This window comes from Cyanistes caeruleus, chromosome 19, assembly GCF_971803275.1.
Source record: "Cyanistes caeruleus chromosome 19, bCyaCae1.hap1.1, whole genome shotgun sequence".
Lineage (NCBI taxonomy): Eukaryota > Metazoa > Chordata > Aves > Passeriformes > Paridae > Cyanistes > Cyanistes caeruleus.
The window spans coordinates 1,112,880-1,135,087 of NC_141719.1; the positions used below are offsets into that span (position 1 = coordinate 1,112,880).

The 22,208-nt window shown below is 45.3% G+C and overlaps 1 protein-coding gene across 8 annotated transcripts in view; it reads left to right on the forward strand.

The window, feature by feature from the left end:
- Positions 1 to 22,208, forward strand: part of MYH10 (myosin heavy chain 10) — an 87,503-nt gene that overhangs the window by 20,417 nt on the left and 44,878 nt on the right. For all 8 annotated transcript variants that reach the window (XM_086857098.1, XM_086857094.1, XM_086857096.1 and 5 more), the window contains exons 4-5: positions 10,776 to 10,803; positions 20,600 to 20,702. In XM_086857098.1, the coding sequence (XP_086713224.1) occupies positions 10,776 to 10,803; positions 20,600 to 20,702 (131 nt within the window). The remainder of the gene's footprint in view (positions 1 to 10,775; positions 10,804 to 20,599; positions 20,703 to 22,208) is intronic.

Genomic DNA, 22,208 nt, shown 5'->3' on the forward strand with positions numbered 1-22,208 from the left:
AAGAATGATGATATTTACAGTGAACAGCTCTCTCTTAAGGCTTATTTGCTTAGAAGTTGACACTTTTTTTAATGTAATTTCAGTAACTTACTTGTATTTACAAATGAAACGGGAGTGACAATTGTTACATAAGGAATTTTTAGTTTCTTCAATGCCTTGGTTTTCTTCCCCCTTCTGAAGTGAAATGCTGCAGTAGATGAACCACTTCCATGGGCTTTTTTGGTTGATATTCTGAGCAACCAGAGATGACTTTAATTTTAAAACTTGCTATGCAAGCTGGCCTTATAATTGAATTGTGACTGTGCCTACAGACAGGAATTCAAGACTAAGTGCATCCAACTTGGGAAATCATTCATGAGATGAATCATTTTGTGCCATTACTCAGTCAGCACTTGCCTCCTGCACTGAAGCTTTAGTTTAAATTAAACTCCTTTTATTTCTAGGTAGTTGTGAAATGGATAATTTGCTCCTGCTTGGCTCAAGCCTGGAGATGACAGGCACAAGCAGTAATGCCTTGATGTAACAAAACCTTCAATGTGTTCTAATCTCGAGAGCAGCGTGAGAGCCGGGCCGGGCGCTGCGTGCTGTGCACAAAGCTGGGTTTGTCAGTCGTGCCTGCATTCCTCTGGGCTGCTGAACTAACAGTGCAGCTATGCCATAACTGCCAGCACTTGCAGCAGCTCCTTTTTCCTCCCCCTTCCTCTTGACTTAACATTTCTTTGTTATCCTTTGGCAAGGAAGCAACAAGCAGCAGAGCAGGGTTTATCCCTGTGAGTGGGGAGAGGTGAGGGCTGCTGCTGTCCTGCTCCTTGGCTTTCACCCCAGGCTTCTGCTTCACATCAGCAGCACAATTGCCAATTTATATCCTGGTGTATCTCCAGCCTCCTTTCACTTGTCCAGGCTTGATGTTCTCGGGTACTTGGCTGCTCAGGAATTCCTGGCAGACTTTGTCAGCCTTCCTCAGAATTGCAAGGTGTTGTGCATCTGTTTCAGAGAACAAGGTGAATAAAAGCTTACGGCTTTCTGGGGCCTTCAAATTCATCCTCTTCTGGGGCTTTGTCTAAGTGGTGGTAAAGCCATCAGATGGTATGGAGAAAGAAAATGCAAAAGAGAAAGCAGGAGAAAATAGATGTCTACCTCTTTATGTATATCTGCTATGAAGCTGCTCAGGGAAGTTCTAGTGCAAAATAGCAGGAAATCATTCTCTGAAGGGCTAGTAAATATGAAATGCTGAAAATAGAAAATGTTCAAGAACCAAATTCTTAATCTCAGAGATGGAATAGCTGATGGACTGTGCTGCACAAAAACATTTGGCACAAAAACACTTGGCAGCAGAGCAGCCAGATGTGAGCTACTGGTGCCATCTCTGAGGATCCTGCTTGGGTCTGGAAATCTGGAGACCACTGTACTCATGATCAGCTTTCCAAAAGGAATTAAAACCAGTCCTAACCAAAGGGGGATTGTAAGCAGTGTGAGGAAAGGCCTTCATGTGGGCAAAGGACTGGTTAAAGATTGGTCAATCTTGCCCATTGTTCGGTGCTTTTTATGGTTTGGGAGTTGCTGCTGCAAACCCTGGAACTTGCATTCTTCTGTTTGTGCTTTTTGTGCATAAACATCTTGGGAAAGATGAATTCCCTTGGTGTAATGTTGGAGCTGCTGCTGCTTTAGCAGGAGCTGCAGGGATGAAGGGTCTGTGGACATTTAAGTGCAGCTCTCAGCTGTGGTTGTAAATCAGGTAGAGAATGTGAGGAGTAAGTAAGGAGTAAGGAAAAGGGATCAATCTAGGAAACATTTTTGCCATAGACTTGGCACATTTTCTTTCTATTTTCATCATACATACAATCAATCTATAATAATGTAATACTTTTATAATGTATAGACTTGGAGTACATCCCAGTCACAAACACAGGTGAGACCCCACCTGCAGAGCTGCCTCCAGCTCTGGAGCCCAGCACAGGAAGGACGTGGAGCTGCTGGAGCCAGGCCATAGGAGGCACCAGGATGATGCTCTGGAACTGGAGTTATTCAGCCTGGAGAAGAAAAGGCTCTGGAGGGACCTCAGAGCCCCTTCCAGTGCCTAAAAGGGCTCCAGGAGAGCTGGAGAGGGACAAGGGATGGAGTGACAGGACATGGGGGAATGGATTTAAACTGAAAAAGCAAAAGTTTAAAATAGAGATGAAGAAGAAATTGATCCCTGGCAGGGTGGGCAGGCCCTGGCACAGGGTGCCCAGAGCAGCTGTGGCTGCCCCTGGATCCCTGACAGTGCCCAAGGCCAGGTTGGACACTGGGGCTGGAGCAGCCTGGGCCAGGGGAAGGTGTCCCTGCCATGGCAGGGGTGGGAGTGGATGATCCATTCTGTGATTTAATCTGCACTTTGTACAGCCCAGGGCTGCCCTGCTTTGGGCAAAGAGGAAATGGAACAGGAGACATTGAAAGGGAAACATCCAGAGGGAACAAATCTGTTCAGTAAGGAAATGGCAATTCAGGTCAGATGTAATAGAAGTCCAAATCTGAAGTGGCCCAGGCAGAGGGAATAGGGAGCTTCCTCCACCCATCTCTTCCTATGCAGGAACAGTCATTACTTGATATTTGCAGTTAACATGTTCAAAGTAGCAAAAAGAAGCAATTTTATTTTAACAGCAGAGCTAAACTGTGCTCGTCTGTGCCTCAGGATGTAGTGGGGGCTTGAAGGCTGCGTGAGGAACACATGAACAGGAATACATGCATCAGGAAACTGCAGGATTTGATGAAAGTACATGGCTGGCTTTGCTTTGTGGGGTGGTGTGGGAGGTGATCTGTTCTCTGTGCATGGCTGAACACAGCACCAAACCATGCCCTGCTGTGTCACTGTTGTTACACTTGCTGTCTCTTCAAACTCGTGGAGTTGGGGCATGATCAAACAGCTTGGGAAAGAGAACACTGCACTGAGAATTGCCAGCCCATTTTGTTAAGTGGTTTGTGCTTGATTGTTTGTTTGGAAAGGAGAAGAGCAAAAGTGAAATGAGTGAGCTTGCATGGCAGATCTTACAGCTGAAGGGCCTCCTTGAGTCATTGTCTCAGTTGACAGTGTAATCTTTGTCTAAACAAAATTATTCTACGTGGGAAGTAGAACAACTTCAGCAGGATTGATGGAGAATGGAAACCACTGCTGTGCTGAGTGCTCTGCTCTCCAAATAAACCTTGTCCAGCCTGTGGCTTGCCAGCTCCTACTAATCTTGGGTTACTGCTAAGCAGAATGCAAATAAGAACTGAAATCTAAGTGTAGGGATGGCCTGTGTGGATTTTCATTTCTCCTGGGAACGCTCCTTGGGAACCACAAACCAGGGAGGCAGAGCTCCGCTGCTCTGTGTGCTGGCAGCTCCACGGGCACTGGGAGCAAGTCCTGGCAGCTCTGGCCAGGGCAGCTGGAGAGATTTTCCCTCTGGATTGCTGCTGCCCTTCAGCTGAGCTGGTGAAATCCTCCTGCATGCCCAGCCTGGCCCCAGGCTTGGCACTGTGGGCATCAGGAGAGCTCACACAGCCCAGGGAGTTTCCCCTGATTTTCTCCAAGCTGAAGCTGCCTCGTGTGCTCTGCTCATCTCCTGAATTACAGCAGCCCCTGTTTGAAAAGGCTGGATCAGTCAACTCAGAGCTGTTTGAATTTGTTAGGGGGGCAGCACCTCACCTATGAACTACTGTTCACAAACGTGGCAGCTCTGTTGTAATTCCTAAATTGGATCTACCAACGCTTCTCTTAATGATGGTTAAAAAAGGGAGTGAAAGACTGATAGTGAAAACCAAACAATATTTAAGGTTCTTCCAACTTAATTAGGGCTAAAAATTAAAAGAAAAGCCCAGTTGTCCGGGGTATGGTGTGGAGAAGCTCCCCCAGTTGCACAGTGGGCAGGACAGAGTCCTGTTTGTTCTGTCCCCTGGTGCTGACTCAGCCCTGGCTGCCAGTGCAGAGCACGTCACAGTTTTCTCCTCAGGAATTTGGGGAATTTCAAGCTAACGTTGCAAATGCCTCACTCGTGATTTCTAAAATAGTCTCAATTCACAGCTTGGCCGAGTCCTCCCAGGCTGGGGCTGTGCTGGGTGAGGGAATAATGAGCGTGGTCACTTGGTGTGCTGCAGACGCACAAAAAATCCCTGTATCCAGTGCTGTGGGTCACTGTAACAAGTGGCAGGGTAAGCCATGGCTGGGCTTTGGGTGACCTCTGCTATGTATCACTGCTGATTATTAACTTCATGTACTCAGCCAGCAGCAAACCTGGAGTGTGCCTGTTGTGGTTTATCTCCAGTGTTCCAGAGGAAGGGATACAACCACATTTTTTTTTTCTTTTTTAATAAAAGCTGTTGTTATTTTAACTTCACACATAGCAGGAGCACCTAGAGTGTTTACATCAGTGCTCCACCCCACAGCAGTGTTTTATTGACCCTTTACTACAGACCTGGAGCTCTCCTGCAGTAAGAGTGAAATTCTGGTTTGTTACAAGGGTTTGTGGCAGCTGGAGCTGACAGCTCTCAGGCAGGCAGAGGAAATGCAGGAGACACTGGCTGTGTCTGTCCTGTGTCAGGCTGTGTGGGAAATACCAGGTGGACACCCAGAGCTGGGATTTAAAGCAGCACTGTTGGATTTGCCTTTGAAGCTGGGCTGGGTTGATGTAATTGTCCATGGAGCGATGTCTGAGCAGTTTCAGTGTTCTGAGAGAAAGGTGTCTGAGCACTGATGAGGCAGAGCTGATAAATATTATTATTCTAAGACGTAAAACCACTGGATACCCACGAGGAGTAGGCTGCACCTGAATTTGATCTTTGTTCTGGTATAAATTAATGTGACACCTTTTTAGGACAGAGAATGAGAATTTCTGCAAGTTCATTGCTTGACAGTTTCAAAGAAATGAGAGTTGGATGTAAAACCTGGCCAATATATGAATGAGCTGATGATGACAAGGCAAGAAGGAAAAAAATAAATGCAGTTTGAAGGTGCTCCAAGAGAGATGGCTTCTCCTGAAATGTCCTTGAGAATTTTTGACTTCCAGAGGTTCCTTTCAGCTTTTGGGGGGATACTGCAATGATCCTGCTCACCTTTCTTGGAGATTCCTGTGATGTTTCCATTCTTCAGACACCTGAAACCTCCTGAGGAGGGTAACCTGACCGTGCTGCTGTCCAGCACTGCTGCATGTGCCACAGCAGGTGCTTTGGGCATGTGTAGGTTCAGCTTCTTTGAAACTTTAAACAGTTTTAACCTGCTGAAATTTAGGTGTTAAAACCTGAAATATCAACTTTGTATTATGGGCAAATGTCCTGCTTCCTGCCCAGTTCCCTGGGGTGTTGGATGGCTCACTGGGGGCACAGTGCTGATTTATTCCTGCAAACTGCTCTGGCTTTGGGAAGCTGCACACCTGCACTGAGGAGGGAGTCAGCTGCCCATGGAGGGGAAATGTAGGATAGCCAGAAATCTCGTGGTGCCCAGAAGTGTGTCAGGGCACATTTGGCCTGGTTGGTGCCCAGCAAACAAACTTGTGCCTGTCACTCTTCCTGCTGGCTCTGGAGAGAGGTGTTTGTTGCAAGTCACTTCACAGTGCTAAGTGTTTGATGATAGTTTAGGGAGTAACCAGGCAACATTTTAAAGACAAACACAAATTAAAAAGGCATGCTTCATCTCTGTAACCAGATCTCTTCCAGTGCTTATCAGCACAGCAGGAAAATAGGAAAAAGAAAATAATTGGAAGCTTGAAGAGTGGCAGGTTGTGGGACACCTGTGTGCTTTCCTTGTCATGGAGCATTCATGGACCAGTCCTGTGAGTGCTCTGGCAAGAGCGAAATCTGTGCTGGTGGGCAGGTCTCTCTCCCCCAGGCACTGACCCATTTTCACAGAACTTGTCCGGAATGCAATTTTTAAATGACCTTGGGTAGATTGATATCTGAGCCTGTTCACCTACAGCACAGGGCACATACACAACAGATCCCTGGAGCCTGCATCCACAACAAACAAGGCGTCCAGCAGGGAGCTTTCCTGGGTGTGCTCTGTGGCACCTGAGGATGAAACACCACCTACAAATAAACAAGAGCCCTCTGTTCCCCTACACAGGGCCTCTTTTTAGAAACCCAGTGATTTCTCCTGTTTGAGAAATGCTGAAGAACTTGCCTCCTCCACCTCCCAAAAAAGCAGGATTTTTTTTAATGTCTGCTCCAGAAATGGATCTGGTATTTTATCAGTGCTCTGGACAGGGAAAAGGAAAGGCGATGCCAAAGTTAATGATCCACAAGAATTTTGTGCTTGGATTTGAGGAAGGACAAATAATAACCTGCAGATAAGAACCATTTTCCTCTGCATGGTTTTCTGCTGGCTGGGGGTGTGGTAGCCCATTGCTTTCTCTACAGCCTGAGCTTGGAAAGCAGACTGAACTTCTTTCACCTTGGCACACTTATTTCATGTCCTTACCTTAAATAAGGGGATTGTGAGACCAGTCAGTGTCTGTATGAAAGTTACTGTTTGATAGGAATTGTAATCAGACAGAGGTTAAAGCTGAAAGCAGGTAAGACACCTGTGGAATTGTTTTCATAGCTCTGTGGGTGAGTGCTAATTCATAAAATGCCTTTCTGGCTGGGCAGTTCTCTCAGGGATAGCTCCAAATGTTTTCTCCCATTCATTCCCAGTCAAATTGTGTGAGAGAACTGGACATTTGCAGTACTGAAAATATCAGTATAGTACAGGGTAATTGGAGCACAGCCAGTTGTAGAGGCTGGGGATCTGTGTGCTTGTAAACTCCGTTCTGTGAGAGAGTTCCTGGGCTTGTAATGTTGCTGCCTTGGAATTTCAGTGGGAAACTTGAAGGCAGATTTTTGCTTTCGTGTTTTACTGTCTTATATCAGTTTATAAATGACTGCAGTGTGACCAGAGCAGAACAAAGTCACACCTTTGAGAAAAGCTGCTTTTAAAATACTCTAATTCTTTTGTAGACTGAGTCTATAACTTTGAAGTAGAACTTTTCAGAACATCCTGCCCGAACCAATTACCCAACAAATGTTTAATGTATATCCAGAGCCTTGCCCTGGCGTTGACAGGGGTTTTGTTAGTTCTGGTCTGTTTTGGGGAGATACAGCTGGTGAATGAAGAGCTGTACAGTCAAATGTTTTTGTATTCTGACAGTCAAAACTCCCTGCATTTTGTTATAACGTCAGGGTCTCTTCTGACTGGATTTTTAAAAAACCTTTTGCAGCTGAGCACCAGGTTTGTTTGAGCAGCTGCTGCAGTTGCTGTCCCCAGAGCTAATTCCTCTGTGTGGGGGAGAGCAGAGTAGGTAAAAATGATTTTTAGAGCTGTAATTCTTCCTGTGCTGTGTTCTGGTAGTTCTCCTTGTCCTCCCTTCCAAGAGCTTGTCCTGGTGGCACGGGGGGTTCATGGGGCTGCTGCTGCTCCCACTCGTGGCTTCAGCCTCACCTGGGGCTCAGAGAGAGGGCCGGGGGGAAAGGCATTCACTGCTGGGGCTGGGAGGAGGTGGAAGCTTCTGCTGGGGATGGTTTGCAGCTCACCTGGGCCAGGCAATGTGCTTTCCACAGTGGCTTTTGGGTAACCAGAGCCTTAGCAGCTGGCACAAGAGGTGCTTCTCATTTTCCATATGCTCATTCCAGTGTTTGGCTCTGTTACAAACTCCACCAGGGAGCTGATCTGGTGGAAAACTAAATTTTGCCATTCCATCAGCTCCTGTGCATGTGCCCAGTCAGCTGCTGGTTGCAAGGGAGGAATGGGATGGGACATGGGGCAGAGGAAACACAGACATCATCAGCTGCTCCAGCTGAATTACAGCAGCAGGGGAGCTCCAGCCTAAAGCTGGAAGCTTTTGGAGTATCAGGTTATATTGCCTTCGTGCTTCCAGATCCTTCCATTCAAAAGGATATCCTAGTCTATTGAAAGTGTTACTTCATCAGCAGAAAATCAATCTTACTTTTTATTCATAAGCTCTGCATAACTTTAACGCTGATTTTCAAATTAGGGATATTGTAAAAAACCTTTTGTGTGCACCTTGAATGTTGTGGCTTGAAGACCTTGGATTACATTTAAATCTAAACTGCATAAGGGGTAGATTCCAGTGGGACTTGCCTGTTTTGGTTTGTGATTGAAACCAAAGGTTTGTCTCATGATGTTACTTAAATGAAGAGCTTGGTATTATTTCATTACCTTTTAAATGTCCTCATCCTCGTGCTTCTGTTCACCTGATTGAGCTGCATTGATTTACTGAGCATCTTTGATTAGTGAGCTGCTTTAACCCCTGATCAGCCAAGCCCTGCAGTCTGCACAGAGGAGTTCAAAGCTTCTTCCTCACCCCAGAGAACAAATCTGGCAAGAGGCACACACTGGCTCAGCCCTTGCAGACAGGCTGAGGCAAGGGTAGGTGCAGTCCTGAGGAGGGGAAGGCCCTGCTCAGAAATCAGGGCTGCAGACACACTGTGTTCTTTGAGGGAAGACAGGAGCTGCAGAAACCAGCCATAAATAAGCCTTCCACATCAGTCATTTTGTCAGAGGCTTTTTCAGGGTGACTCTGGGGAGATCAGCTCTTGCTTGGGCCAGAGGGCACCTGGCATTTGATGCTGTGTGAGGCTCACCCCAGCATTCACCTGCAGGTTTGGGTGTTGCCAGTTCAGTGCTGGATGCTGGAACTGACCATCACCATAAGGAGGGCATCACCAGGCAAAACTTGGAGCTTGCTGCTGTCTTCCTTCCACTTTCCTGGTCTGTGAGGTTCAGAGTCCAGATGGACACAGAGAGATGGATTTGGAGTGACAGATTTCAGTGGAGATAATTGACTTTATAAGGGCTGTGTCAATTCAGGCTCCTGGACAGAGAAAGTTAAAAAGCTTGGCTGCACTTGCTGGAGCTTCTGGCAATGACAAATAAATACAACTTTCTGGACTTGTAGATTTTCTCTAGGACTAATTGGGTAAGAAAATTCATTTGTAGTGTGCCTTGTGTGTTGTGGCACATGGTAAATGCACAGGTTACAAATGTCACGGTACAAAGCATTGACAAACTCACACTGTCTTTAAATAAATTAAACTTCAAGGCAAATGCTAGCTGTGTTAACTTTTTTGAAGTGCTAAACTGAAGAGGTCTAGCTTAGAGGAGGCTGTGTTTTCTGAGGTAATGACCCAGCTACAGTGCCAAAATTAGAGTGAGGTTATTCCTGGGAAGTAAGAAAGGCAAAAATCACCATGTCACTTTAAAGAAATGCCTCAGTAAATACTAAAGCTAAGAAGTACTAACTTTGAACTCTACTCACGGTAGCAGCTTGGCTTTCATTCAGCTGTTTCTTCTGAAAGAACAAATGATCTGTGCTGTCCTGCGTCACCTTGTGCTGGTGCTGGAGCAGTTTCAGTGCTTGGGTCACTGCTGGCTGCCCTGCCATCGGCTCAGGGGCACAGAGCTGTGCTGCTCTGCCGTGCAGGACACCCAGCTGTGCCTGAGCCCTGCCCTGCCGCCAAAAACTTACTTGTCATGGCTCTGCCATCACCTGCTGCTTGGTACCAAACCCAGAAGAACAGAAATGTGTTTCCTTAATGCTTCTCTTGTCCTACTCCCACTGCTTTTGCCCCCTCTCACTTTTCATCTCTTGCAGTCCCAGGATTCCCATTCCTCTTTTTTGGTGCGCAGGAGTTGCTGCACCTCATGCAGCTGTAGGGAATGATCCAGGAGTATCCCTGCAGCCTTGTCAGGAGGGTCACCAACTCTGGGAATTTTTCTTTCCCACTTTTAATAATTTAAACTAATATTCTTCAGTTCTCCTGCACTCATTCTGCTGTTTGTTACCCTTAGGAGGGATTTTTGGAGCTCACATCTGCTTGCAAGACTCAGGCAACGCTGCAGGATTCACCTGGTGGCCCTGGTGAAGCACAGTGCCAGGGGACCCCTCCAAGATGTATTCTTTGTATTTTTGATATGGGTTCCAAATACAACTGACTGCATGTTTTTGACATTTTTCAGTCAGAAAGCACCTCCATTTTTTGTCATCCTTGGTGTCAATGCAGTCTAAAACTTGCATGGGGGGGTGGTATCTGCCTGCTCTGAAAGACTTTAACTGAAATGTTGCACTTGCTGCAGGTCCATTTGAATGTTTTGATTATATAATTTTTAATATGGTGCTGAAATATATTCTGTGAAGCTCTTGTCATGATGAAATAGCCCTTGCAGGCTGTACCTGACCTTCAGGAGGTCTCTGTGGCACAGAAGTGCTGAGCCACAGCGCTGCAGCATTTTGCTTTCCCTGGGTGTCCTTTAGACAAGACTTTCATGAATAAGCTGAATTGTGGGAGCTCTTCAGGCCTGTGTGTCCATTTAAAAAAGAAAACAAAAAGCTGGGGAGGAAATCACTTGTTTGCTAGAGATGGCAATGCTCTTTCCAAGTGTGGTTGTCAGTATTGTGTGCTTAAAACTGTTTTTCTCCGCCTGTAAGGTTGTATATTCTTCATGCATTCAGAATATGAAGTGCTAGGTTCACTTTATCTGAAAATATGGTTAAAAACCTTACTGTGGATGCTTATTAAATTTAACCAGAATTTTGACTTCATTATCTGAAATGTCAGGACTTTTAGGAACTTCTAAGTGTTGTTTGAGGGGTGTGTGCATGTGAAATGGGGCTATTATTAAAGGGATATTATTAAAATTGCTTCAGAGTGTCCTTAGGATTGTTAAACTGGAGATAACTGTTACAAATACTTGGTTAAAAGAAGCTGTTTTTCAGATTACAGAACAGTGGAAACAAACCCTTATAACAGTGTTTGTTCTTGTTTTGCAGACCGTGAGGACCAATCAATTCTCTGCACGTGAGTGACCATTTTTCATTTGGGCACTTTTGGGGATCTGTATTGTGAGAGGGAGCTTTGATACAGCTGTGGGAGTCAAACCTTGGTCTTCAATCTTGACAGGCAATGGGAAAAGATGTAGTATGAAGTGATATTTAATATGGGGATATAGTCTTTTAATACTGTAATTCACATTATTGAGTTTTCCAGGCATGTTCTACTTAAGAAATGTAATTTTTAAATGTCAGTGAAGATCTCTGCATCCAACCCAAAAAGCTTTAACCATCTCTGCAATGCTGTGCTGAAACTGCTCAGTGGGAAATGCCTGGGGAAGACAAGATCCAAAAGTGGGTCTGGAGACCCTGAGCAGCAGCTCAGCTTTGCCTCAAAGGGGAGCTCTGAGGAAGGTGACACGAAGGTTCCCTTTTACCTGAACTCACCCCCCTGCAAAGAGCAAGCTTCTTGCTGTAGCTGAGGTTTTCCTGGGATCTGGAACTGCAGTGCTTGGGAAGCCAGAACACGAGTGGGATTTCAGGCTGGTGGCCCTCCTGAGCTGTTGTGTGCTTGCAGTGCAGCTGGAAGGGGCTCTTCAGCTTCCTTCCCTCTCCCCCATGGACTGTGTGTTCCTGCAGCTTCCTGTGCTGCTGCTGGGAGTGTCAGGAGGGTGATAAGCATTCCCTGCATGCCCAGGGAGCCAGGCTGGCCCAACCCCAGCCCTGCACAGAGCGCTGCTGGTCATGTTCAGTTCCCTGGGCCAGAACTCCGCGTGCCAGCCCGAAGGTACGAGGTGCAGGAGGGAAATTGTCCCTGCTGGGAACAGCCTGGGGGTCAGGATCACCTGTGTTGGAAAGCACACCTTGGCTCTGTGCTGAAGCTGCCTGCAGTGAGCAGGCCTGGCTAGAACACAGCAAGCTCAGGTGTTGCAGGGAGAGGGGCAGTGCTTGGCTGCCCCATCCTGGGTGCCAGTGTGCTGAGGATGTGGCTTGGGAGGAGCCTGGAATAGTGACTGCTGGAAGGAGGCCTGGGTTCAGTTCCCTTCTTGATGTAAAGGGATTCAATTCTCCATCTTCTGCTTCCCAAAGAAGTGCCTTGGCTCTCAGAGTCTGGACAGGACTGAGGGTGGACCCTTTCAAGCCATGCTTTTTCCAGCTAGGGATACCATGAATACCATGAAGATTCTCAGGGCCTAAGGGTGCAAAAGCAAAAAGAGTTCTGTACTTAAGATAAAAGTTGTTCCATTTAACTCAGGCTTGTCTAGGTCTGTGGTTCCTGCTCCTAGCAGGACTTCTGTTTTTGTGTGATGACTATTTCATGTGCAATGCACAAAGCAGCCCTTAAAGCAGGGATGGGATCCCAGAGTGAGAAGAAATGCTTTGTTCTTGTGTGTTTGTGGATGCTTTGGCAGTGTGTGCTTGCCCCAGGTGAATGTTTTGAAGTAGCTTCATGTTTTGTGTCTGTGCATGAACTTTATTCTCCTTGGCATGGTCAGCTGAGCCCACAGGGTTGGAATGGCAGTGCTGCAGGATTTGGTGAATGTCCAGTCTGATCATTTACAAATTGGAAAGCCTCTAAGCAATCCTGCCTTCAGCTCTCTGTCATTACCTCTAAGGTTCCTGTGGGCTTTTGACCCACCTGGACTGAGTGGGCAGTTGATCCCTGTTTGTATCTGGTACAGAGCATGGAATTTGGCATCTTGTGCTGGGTTCCACCTTGGCTGGCCTGGGCTCTGCCTTGCAGAGGAGCTGGGGCTCAGGTGGTGAGAGCTGGAAGGGACCCACGTCCTTGCAGCCAGACCTTGGGAGAACACCACCATCCTTCTCAGGAGAGCTTTATTCTTTTGCAGGTGTGCATTATAAACTGGGATTTTGGGGTATTAAATCCTCTTCATGAGTGGGACAAGGCCAGGGGGAACTCGCAGCCTGGAAAGAGATCAGGAGCAGGAAAGTGTCCAGGACTCCCCTTGCATTGCTGCTTCTGGTGATGAAGTAAATTGTGTGTTCTCCTTCATGGCTCTGGTTTTGCAGGTCCTAGACTAAGGCAGGAATAAATAAAGTGCCAGGAGAGTGTTAGGCACACCAGAGGTGGTTTCAGAAACTCCTGTGGCAGCTCATAAGACTCATCTTCTCATCCCAAACTTGCTGTCTCAGGACTTGGATCGCCTGATTGACCCTGATGTTTACAAAAGCTGGAATCCCTCAGAATACTTTCTCATTTCTGCAGTAGGAGTGGTTCAGGGGATGGTGGGGATGATGGGGAAAAAGGCATCTCCTGAGTGGTGCCCTCAGCTGAGTGGACAATTGTGGTGTGCCTTCATTTCCCTGTCTCCGGCTGCCTGGACAGGAGTTGTCTGGAGGCAAAGCTCTCCCACTGCCTGCTCAGGGTCTGCCTGCTTTGCATCTTTACCTCTCTGCCCCTGTTGATGAAGTTTCCTGGCTTTTTACCTTCCATGGCCTTTAGAGGAGGGGCAGTCATTTCTCCAGTAACATTATTTGAAGGACCTGGACCAGGTCTCTGGATCCAGCCCCCTTTTCTAATTGACAGCCAGAAGTGCTGCTGTTGGGGGAATTCCCGGGTTTGGGATTGGTGCTGTGACAAGCCTTTGTCTCTGCAGTTTTCCAGATGTCTTCTTTTGGTTCTGACTTGGCAAATGTCTCATCTGGTTGTACTTACCTTAGAAAAATTTTAACACTCTGGTCTTCAATTTTGTTGTCACCTCACCTGCAAAGTGACCATAAACTTTTGATCTTCTGAGCTCAACAGACAACTGAATGCTGATTTGAATGTGGCACACATGGCATTTTTCTCTTTGGCATGAGAGTGTCTAATTAAATCTGGGGTTGAGGTAGTCTAGTTGTCTTCCCCTGTGCAGATCTTTAGGAAACACCCGTCTCTTTCCCCAAAAAAGCCTGCAGTCACTATTCCAGTAAATAACAAGCTCTGTGAAGAAAGTGAGTGCAGATGGATCTTTTTTAGGAAATAATTTTGCTGAAAGTTCTCTAAATTTTTTTTTAAGAGCTGTGCTAAAGAAAAACCTTTTAATTTCACTGAGCTGCTGCAGGAACAGGCGTTGATCTCAGTGCATGCTTGGAGTGGGATAGCCTGCATGGATGGTTCTCCACACATATCTCTCATAACATCTCATTGTTTTCAAGGCAGGGGGATTACCTGGAGGTTTTCTGTCTCAGCTTCACCACCTGCTAACGTTCCATCAGGATTCCACCATAAACTGGTGTTTCTAGAGTCAGTGATATTTTCCCAAAGGAGGTAAAAAACCTCCAGCAAATGATGCTGCTGCATTGTCTGGCTGCAGAACATCTTGTCCTGCCATGGAATCTGGTTCTGAGGAGGGGAATGCTGGGACTGGCAGCTGCTGTGCCTGTCCTGCCCTTCTCCAGCCCAGACTGAATGGCAGATGCCCTCCTGCTCCTGCTGTAGACAGGAGGTGTCCCTGAGCATGCAGTGTTGAGCTGTCCTGCTCTTTTGTTGCCTTCTTCTCTCTTCCCTTTCCACTCCCCCCTTTAGACACCAAATTTAGATGATTGTGTTGTTGCAGGGCCGGTCTCCAGGCCTTGACTGGGAGTTAGTGGTGTGTCACACGCACTGTTTCCCTTGTTCCTGATTTTTAGGTTGGTTCACAGTGCTACCTCCTCTTCCTCATCTGTTTATGTGAGCTGGGGAGTATTGAGCCCAGGAACAAGATTTGTAGAAGAAACTTCTTGATGAAGTTACTTGTTACAGATGGGCTTTTCCCAGAGTGAACCAAAAGTCCCTTTCCCATATCCAACAGCCTCTGCTGCTCCATGGCATCACCCTGATTTCCTCAGGAGCAGTGATGGGATTTCTTCCATGCCCTTTGGCCTTTCACCAACTGAAAAACCCAAATATGTCCAGAGACTGGAACATCTACAGCTCCCAAATCCATTGGACAATCCACGGGTGAAAGGCAGATTGTTGCCTGGCTGAAGATGAGATGGGAGGAACAAACAGTAATGGTGAGAATTTCTTTTTAGCTTTGAAGCTGGATGGTTTAATCTTGGGCTGCTAACCACTAACAGATGGTGAGAGAAAGGCTGCTGGAGCTCTCCTCTGCTTTGGAGTTTAGTTCATCCAGCTTTTCAACAAAAAGTGAACAAGCAGCCCTCAAAACCAGCACTTTTCTGGGAAGCTGGACTTAACCAACTTCCATCTCATCATTCCCCCTTGACTGGACATGAGAGTTTATTTTGGACCTTATCTCTGTAAATTCTTGGTTTGCTGAAAAGAAAGGAAAATATGTGTAGTTCCAGAAACTTCATGTTCCTTCTAGCTTATAAGTTATATATATATATATAGATATTTATATATATGTAACAAATATATAAATATCTAAAAGCAGTGGCTTTCAGCCTGTGTTGACTCAGCGTCCTCAGTAATTTGTACATAGATATGATGCCAACACTGCAGCATTCCCAGACCTTCCTGCACATCTTCCTGTTTCTGTGGGATGTGAAGCTGTGCTGGAGAGCTTTTCAGGGTGTTGTTTTTTCTTTTTTTCCCTTGGAGAAACTGCAGCTGCTATTTTGTTAAGTTTTGGTGTTTCTCTGTTCACTGAGCATGCCAGGCTGATGACCAAGATGAAGAAATTTGTGTTGTGGTAATTAGGAATTTGGGAAATACTGAAGAAAGTCAGCTCTGGGAATGTGCTGCAGTGCACTTTTAAAGCCAGTGTGTTCTGAAGTGGAGACTCTTACCACAGAGTTCTGGTATTCCCAAAACTGGGCCTGGGCCTGATTAAAAGGTGTTCAGCAGATGCTTGCAGCCCTACAAGGATATCTAATCTGAACTGGCTTCCGTAGGAGTGATGGGGTGTGGAGGGAATAGAGGCTGCTTATTAAAGGCCAACAGCAGCAAATACCAAACATTTTTGTATACAACCCCTGGCTGGAGTCCAGCTGGTAACATTCCCATGGCAAGTGGTGTGGAGATGATGGGAAGCATCAGGAGGGAAAGGAAGCGGCCACGTAAATAGTAAAGCCAATTAATGACTCCAAACTATCAGTTATACCTCTTGCAGAAAATAAGCCAGGTGATTAAGACACCCTTTAATTACAGGTCTTGTCTGTAAATATCTGTTAATTTGTAACTGGCAGATGATCTGCTCAGTTGTGCCTCAGAATAAGTGTCTCCTCTGTTCTTTGCAACTGCTGTTGTGACAAGCACAAAAGGCCATTGTTGGGGCTCTTACATAGGCAGTTACTTTCTCCTCCAAACAATTTAAGTGCATATTTCCATATTTCCATGGTTTGGGGCCTTCTGTAAGTGGCTGCTCCCATGGAAGGAGGTGTAGCTGGCCAGGGGAGCTGGGTTCTGTGTGCTGGGAACTTACCCAGGTGTCACTTCTTCACAGGAGGACCCTCTGCTGCCACATGAACTTGTCATCCTTGATCATTTCATGACTGAAATTCCTGGGGCAGAAGAAGGGTTTGAGTGACCCAGCCACCCAAAAATGTAAAATCCAGACTTTGTTTGGGTTAGTTTTTCAGGAATTTAAATCACAGAGATGGTCTCCAACTGCATCTGACCATCCTAAGCCATTCAAATTGTCAGGAATATTGTTAGTCTGCAGACTGTGCCCAGGCAGCAAGATAAAGAAAAGCCTGTCCTGGAATTGCAAAGCTTTCTTTGGACGCGTGGCTTTGTGTCCCTGTGTCCTGTGCTGCTTGTGGCACTTTGCACCTTCTGGGAGGCTCTGCTGGTGGGATGAATGGCTCTCTGGGGAAGGGAGCTGGAAAGGCGCCAGTCTGTGCAATGGGCCTTCAGTAAACAACTTTACCCTCATCTGATTTCCCTGAAGTCCGTGAGGCATTTCCCAGTCAGGGAGAGGTGGTGGCCCTGCCGTGCCCGCTGCTGTCACAAGATGTGTGAATGCTTCAGACCTGCCTGACAGTGAGGAAAGCAACTGTTCCACTGTTCCCTCAGAAACGGTGTTTCCTCCTGGAATAGATCCCTTGGAAGGGGCTCTTGCCCTGTTTCTGGGGTAACACCTGCCCCTGGAGGTGGTGCTGTGGGGAGAGGAGCCGTTCCCTGGGAAGAGCAGCTCCCATCCCTGCTTGCTGCCTCTTTCCTTTATCACCTGCGAGTGCTCTCCCTCCCTGAGCTGCCTGTTCTCCAGATGAGAATCCATTCAGTGCTGGAAGTGCTTCTAGTGCAAGATTTGGGCTTGAGCAGCTCAGGGAAAGAGCTGCAGCTGGTTGAGTCAGTGCCTGGATTTTCCTAACCAAATTGGAGCTGGGATGAATTTGCCTGGAGAGTTCTCCAGAGGCTTTGCTGAAAATGACACTCCAGCTTTACATGCAATGAATTCAAAACCATGTTAAACTTTAAAGTGCTCATGCTGGCTAAACTTTTCCTATTTTAAATGTACATGAAGCTGCTTCAAAGCAGCAGCTTTGCTGCTCCGGGGAAGAGCACTTGGACACAGGATCCTACACGAATTCAGCAGTCAGGCTTTGTTTGACCTGTCCCTGGAAGGTGGCTTCCAAGGGAGAGGTCCCTCAGTTAATTGATGGAATAACCTCGTACTTCCAACTGGAGGCTGTAGCTAAGGAGGGTTTGCTCCATGGAAGCAGACGTGGCTGGAGCTGAGCGTTCCCAGTCAGTCCCAGAAGGTTTTGGTTCTACCAGTGGAGCTGAGCCTGAAATGAGGGAGGTGAAGTCATTTAGCAGAGCTGCCACCAACTGAGGTGAGGCTGGTTCTCAGCCCAGGGCTTTAGTTGTTTAATTTATGGTAACAGATTGAGTTGTATTAAAACAAGGTTTTGAAAAAGTTGAGTTTTCGCTTTGTGATTCCATCCCCATTCCATATATACTGTATGTGGTGTTACTCAGAGTTTACCTTTTTTGGGCAGGTTGATAGAGGTAGAAGATTTTAATTTATTTTTATAATCCATGTGTTTGCATTCCTGGGAAAGAACCAAAGTATGCAGATGTCATTATTCCTATAAATGCAAAGGACTTTATCCTAAATCTTCTAATTCTTTCATAGTAAATGGCAGCAGAGCTATTTGCCACGATGCTGCAGGAAATATTTGGCATTCTTGTAAGCTCCAGGGAGAGCAGGACTGGGATGATAACATCCGCTAGTGCTGCTTTTGAATGAGGTCTTGCATAAAGCCTCTCCCTAAAATACCCCTCTGTTAGATTTAGAGGGTTTTTAACACAAGGAATGTGTTTCAAGCTGCTGCTTTTCCTGTGCTTGTGCAGCTTTGCTGGTGTGTCTGCAGCTGACTCTTCCAGCCCTGTGCTGCCCTTTTCCAGAGCTGCCATCTGAGCTGTGTTTATTGTACAGCTTCTCTGCACTGCATGTGTTACAGGAGTTTTTCCTCCTTTAAAATGTAATAAACTTTCTTCTTGTGATGTGACAGAAAAGATTATTTCTCTAGCTTTACAGGCACAGCTAATAGTGCATTCCCAAGCTCTGCTGACAATAAGAACAAATTGTATTGTTTTAAAATGTAAATGTATATTTTGCTGTGCTTCTTACTTCTCTTACCTGCTGGAATAGTTTTAGCATTAGCATATTTTAATACACATCTAGAAACAGGCAAAGCTGCTTTTATTATTGCTCATGGTCATGAATTATGTTAATGTAAACATTGCAGTGAAAGGGAAATGAGAAATAAAGACTTGAGAAGCAAGAATTGGCACCTGATGGTTTAGGGGCTTTTTTTCTGCTTATCAGCATTCTCATTTCTCTTGTTTGTAGGGACTCTGGGCTGGGTGAAAATGGGATTTTGCATTAAGTCAGAGGGTGTTTTTCCACTTGTAGCGGTCCCAAAGTACAACCAGTTTCTGGGTTTCATCATGATGGTATCTTGGCAAAAAGGAAACCCAGTTATCCAGTAGCCAATTCTCAGAGTAATCTCCTTTACAACCAGCTTTTCAGGTAGCACCTTCCAGGTTTTTCCATGCACTGAGCAAAGCCAGCCCAGTCAAGAAGTCTGCAGGGAACTCCCCTCTCTCTCTCCCTGGAAAGTTTTGAGTCATGGAGTGCAGTGCTTTCTAATCTTTCATATTCTGTGTTATTTTCCAGTGATTGTGAGGAGGAATGGAAGCAGAGTGGTTTCAGACAGACTGATGGAGCTGTGTCCCAGGAGCAGATGCCATCAATAGCACAGAGGCCCTTGGTTGGCCCTCTGGAGCTGCAGCCACAGCTGGGCACTGAGGCTGTGCAATACCCCCCAGCTCATCTGCAGGACCATTTTGCCTGGCCAAACCTGGGGTTGCTGCTGTTCTCTCAGGTCAAACAGAAGCTGTTTCACCTGAAGCTCTTGTGAGGAGTCCCATGAGCTGCAGTGAATGAAGGCTCTTGCTCCTGGGTGCAGAAATGCCCATCTCGCCATCCCTTAGCAGAGGTTCCCCTCTCTCAGGGCCATTCCCCGTGGGGTTTCTGTGATTTTAGGATGTTGGAAGATGAGCAGCAATGAGAGTTTTTGAGTCTGAAAAATCTGAGGGAGTATCCATATCCTTCCTGTATATGCAGAATTGAAATTCCAGGTGCTCTCTTGTCTCCTCTCTGCAGCTGCTGAGTGCAGTGTGAGGATAGGGATGCTCCTCAGCTCTTACCTGATCAAGAAGTGCAGGTTTGGAGGTGCTGAATCCCTGAGCAAATACAGATTAGCTACAAAACCGGGGTGTATGATGAAAAAGGCTGCACAAGAATGTGCTTAAATTCCCCTGGTAAATGAACATTTCCATTATAAGTAGCTTAGAGCAGAAATAAGCGGGCAGGGAAAATGTGTGCTTGTCATTCTTACAAAGGAGCTGGCTTCCAAACTGTTAATTTTTGAACAACTGTTGAATGACAGGAGTGCTTCCACTCTTTCCATGCAAATCCTCATAATAAAATCCTTTTTAGCTTCCCACACTTCAGAGCTGCTCACGGCAGTCGCCGTCTCCCTGGAAATCTCCCTCCAGTGGCTTGCACTGAGTCCTGCCTAAGGCACCCCTGAATCCTTCTGGGGGTGGATTTGTCCAAACCTCAGACCTAGGTTAGAAAAAACCCCCAAACTGGCATTTTCAGAGTTGTAGTATCATCATTTGTGATTGCAGGGACATGAACTTGGTCACATTTCCTGCCTTGAATATCTCCTGTAAATCTCCCCATAAATTCTGTCTAAACATGGTCTGCTTTAAATCCACTTAAAAATGAGATGTGCATTTGCTATCTTTATTGATCTGTGAACTCTGCCACTCTGCACTGACAAATTCATTTCTCATGGCTTCATGTAGCCCTATTTTTAACCTAGCAAAGATTCTGAGGTGAGTGGAAAGAATCTCTTGTTTAAAGTGGGTTTTCCTGCCCTGTGCTTCTGGCTCCTAAAGGTACCGAGTGTTTCCCTTAACTTGGTAACCCCCATGACCAGTTAAAATCATGGTATATTAAAATCATGCTAAGCATGAAAGTGTGTGTGTGTGTGTATATCTCATGTTTTAAAAATAAAAATGTATCTGCACCCTGAAAATTTCTCTCTGCAGCAATCCTGGCGGGGGACAAGTGTTTCATGTCACCTTGGGTAGCAAAGGACAGGCATGAAGCCAAAAGCTCTTAATCAAACTGCTCTCACACCTTGTATCAACATCTTAAAGCTCAGGAGATCTTCAGGATGAAGGAAGGATTTTAAACAAATACCTTTAGTTCCCTGCAGCATCCCTGCTTTTGGCTTTTTGGTCTGCTGCATAGTCAGAGCTGTAAATGGGATGAAGTGAGGCGCTGTAAACAAAGGATTGCTGAGTTAGTGAAGATGAATTTTGAAGGAATTTCTGTCCTCTTTTGCAGAGGTGAATCTGGTGCTGGGAAGACTGAGAACACCAAGAAGGTTATTCAATACCTTGCTCATGTTGCTTCCTCCCATAAAGGAAGAAAGGACCATAATATTCCAGTAAGTTGGGGTATTTTCTCTTTTGTTTATTGTTCTTTTTGCAAATTACCATCTTTGCATTTAAAAAATGACTTTTTTTTTAATTTAACTGTAATATAATCTGCGTAATTTCATCTCAACCATTATTTTCTCTTTAGCAGTGGCTGAAATGAGCAGTTACATCAAAATTTCTAGTCTGTGTCAGCTGCCTAATTTCTGTTGTGAAATTAAAGGCTTTATACAAATAAAAGCAAAGCTTTCTGATGCAATAAACCCCATTTTTCCAAAAGATTCAATAAACTCAGGCAATTCTAACTGAATTTAGTTCCCACAGGCTGCAGTTTTGTTTGTGAACAAGCTGTCTGGGCTTTCAAAAATTAACTTGTAGATGGGAAAAATCATCCAGCTTAAAAACTGCTGTAGAATTGCTATAGCTAGTAGCCAGCATCTCATTAAAGGCTCAGATTTTGTTACACTATAAACATGTTAGTATATACTTCTATATCAGAGAATAATGGGCTTTTTGGTAGCTTGGAACCAACTCTGATTTATATAGAACTTCCTTCAGATTTCCTGCCAGGCTTCAACGTTTGCACTGAATTTTTAGTGATTCTTTGCTTTTAAAAAACAGGAATGGGTTTGAATATTTGTTATGAGCACTTGGATCTCTTTGCAGTGAGGTTTTAATTCAGCTTTTCTACAGTCTCTTGCTGTAATTACAAATGGCACGTGCCTGGTTTTCCAGTGGTAATCCTGGTGTCTGTGGTGGTTGGAACCTTCAAACTACATTATCTTATTATATTTTATTAATTATATTTAATTAATTATAGTTAGAATTAGAGATATTTAGATTTAAATATATTAGATTATATATATAAATATATATTAGAATATATTAAAACAATTTAATATTAGATTATATTAGAATAATATAATATCTGAATTCTATGATATATTCTATAATAATTCTATATATTATATTAGAATAATATATAATATATAACATATGTTAGATTATATTAGAATAGAATTTAGAATTAAATATCTTAGAATAGAATTAAATATATTAAGAATAGAGACTTACAAAATCATATCAAAGACCTCTAAGATTAAGTGCAGCCTTTGACCAATGTTCCATTCCCACTAAACCATCCCATGAAGTGTCACTTTGAGCTCCCCCAGGGGTGCTGGTTCCACCTCCCTGGGCAGCCTGGTCCAGAGTTTAACCTGAATTTCATCAGAAATCTCCCCTGATATCCAGCCTGACCCTCCTGGGGCACAACTCGAGGCCATTTCCCCCTGTTCTGGCAATTAGTGCAGGGCACTTCACATTTTGACATTGCTGAGTGTGCCAAGGCTCAAAGTCGTGTAGGAACATGAGGTGATGTTTGACCAGTCTGTGAAGGGAAAAAAGGCGAGTTTGGAGTGGGAGAGAAGGAAAGGTTGCAGGTGGATTCAGGAGAAATCTCCTGAAGTGTGTGGGGAAACTTTTTGCTTTAATCAAGAGCAAATAATGTGAGCCTGTGC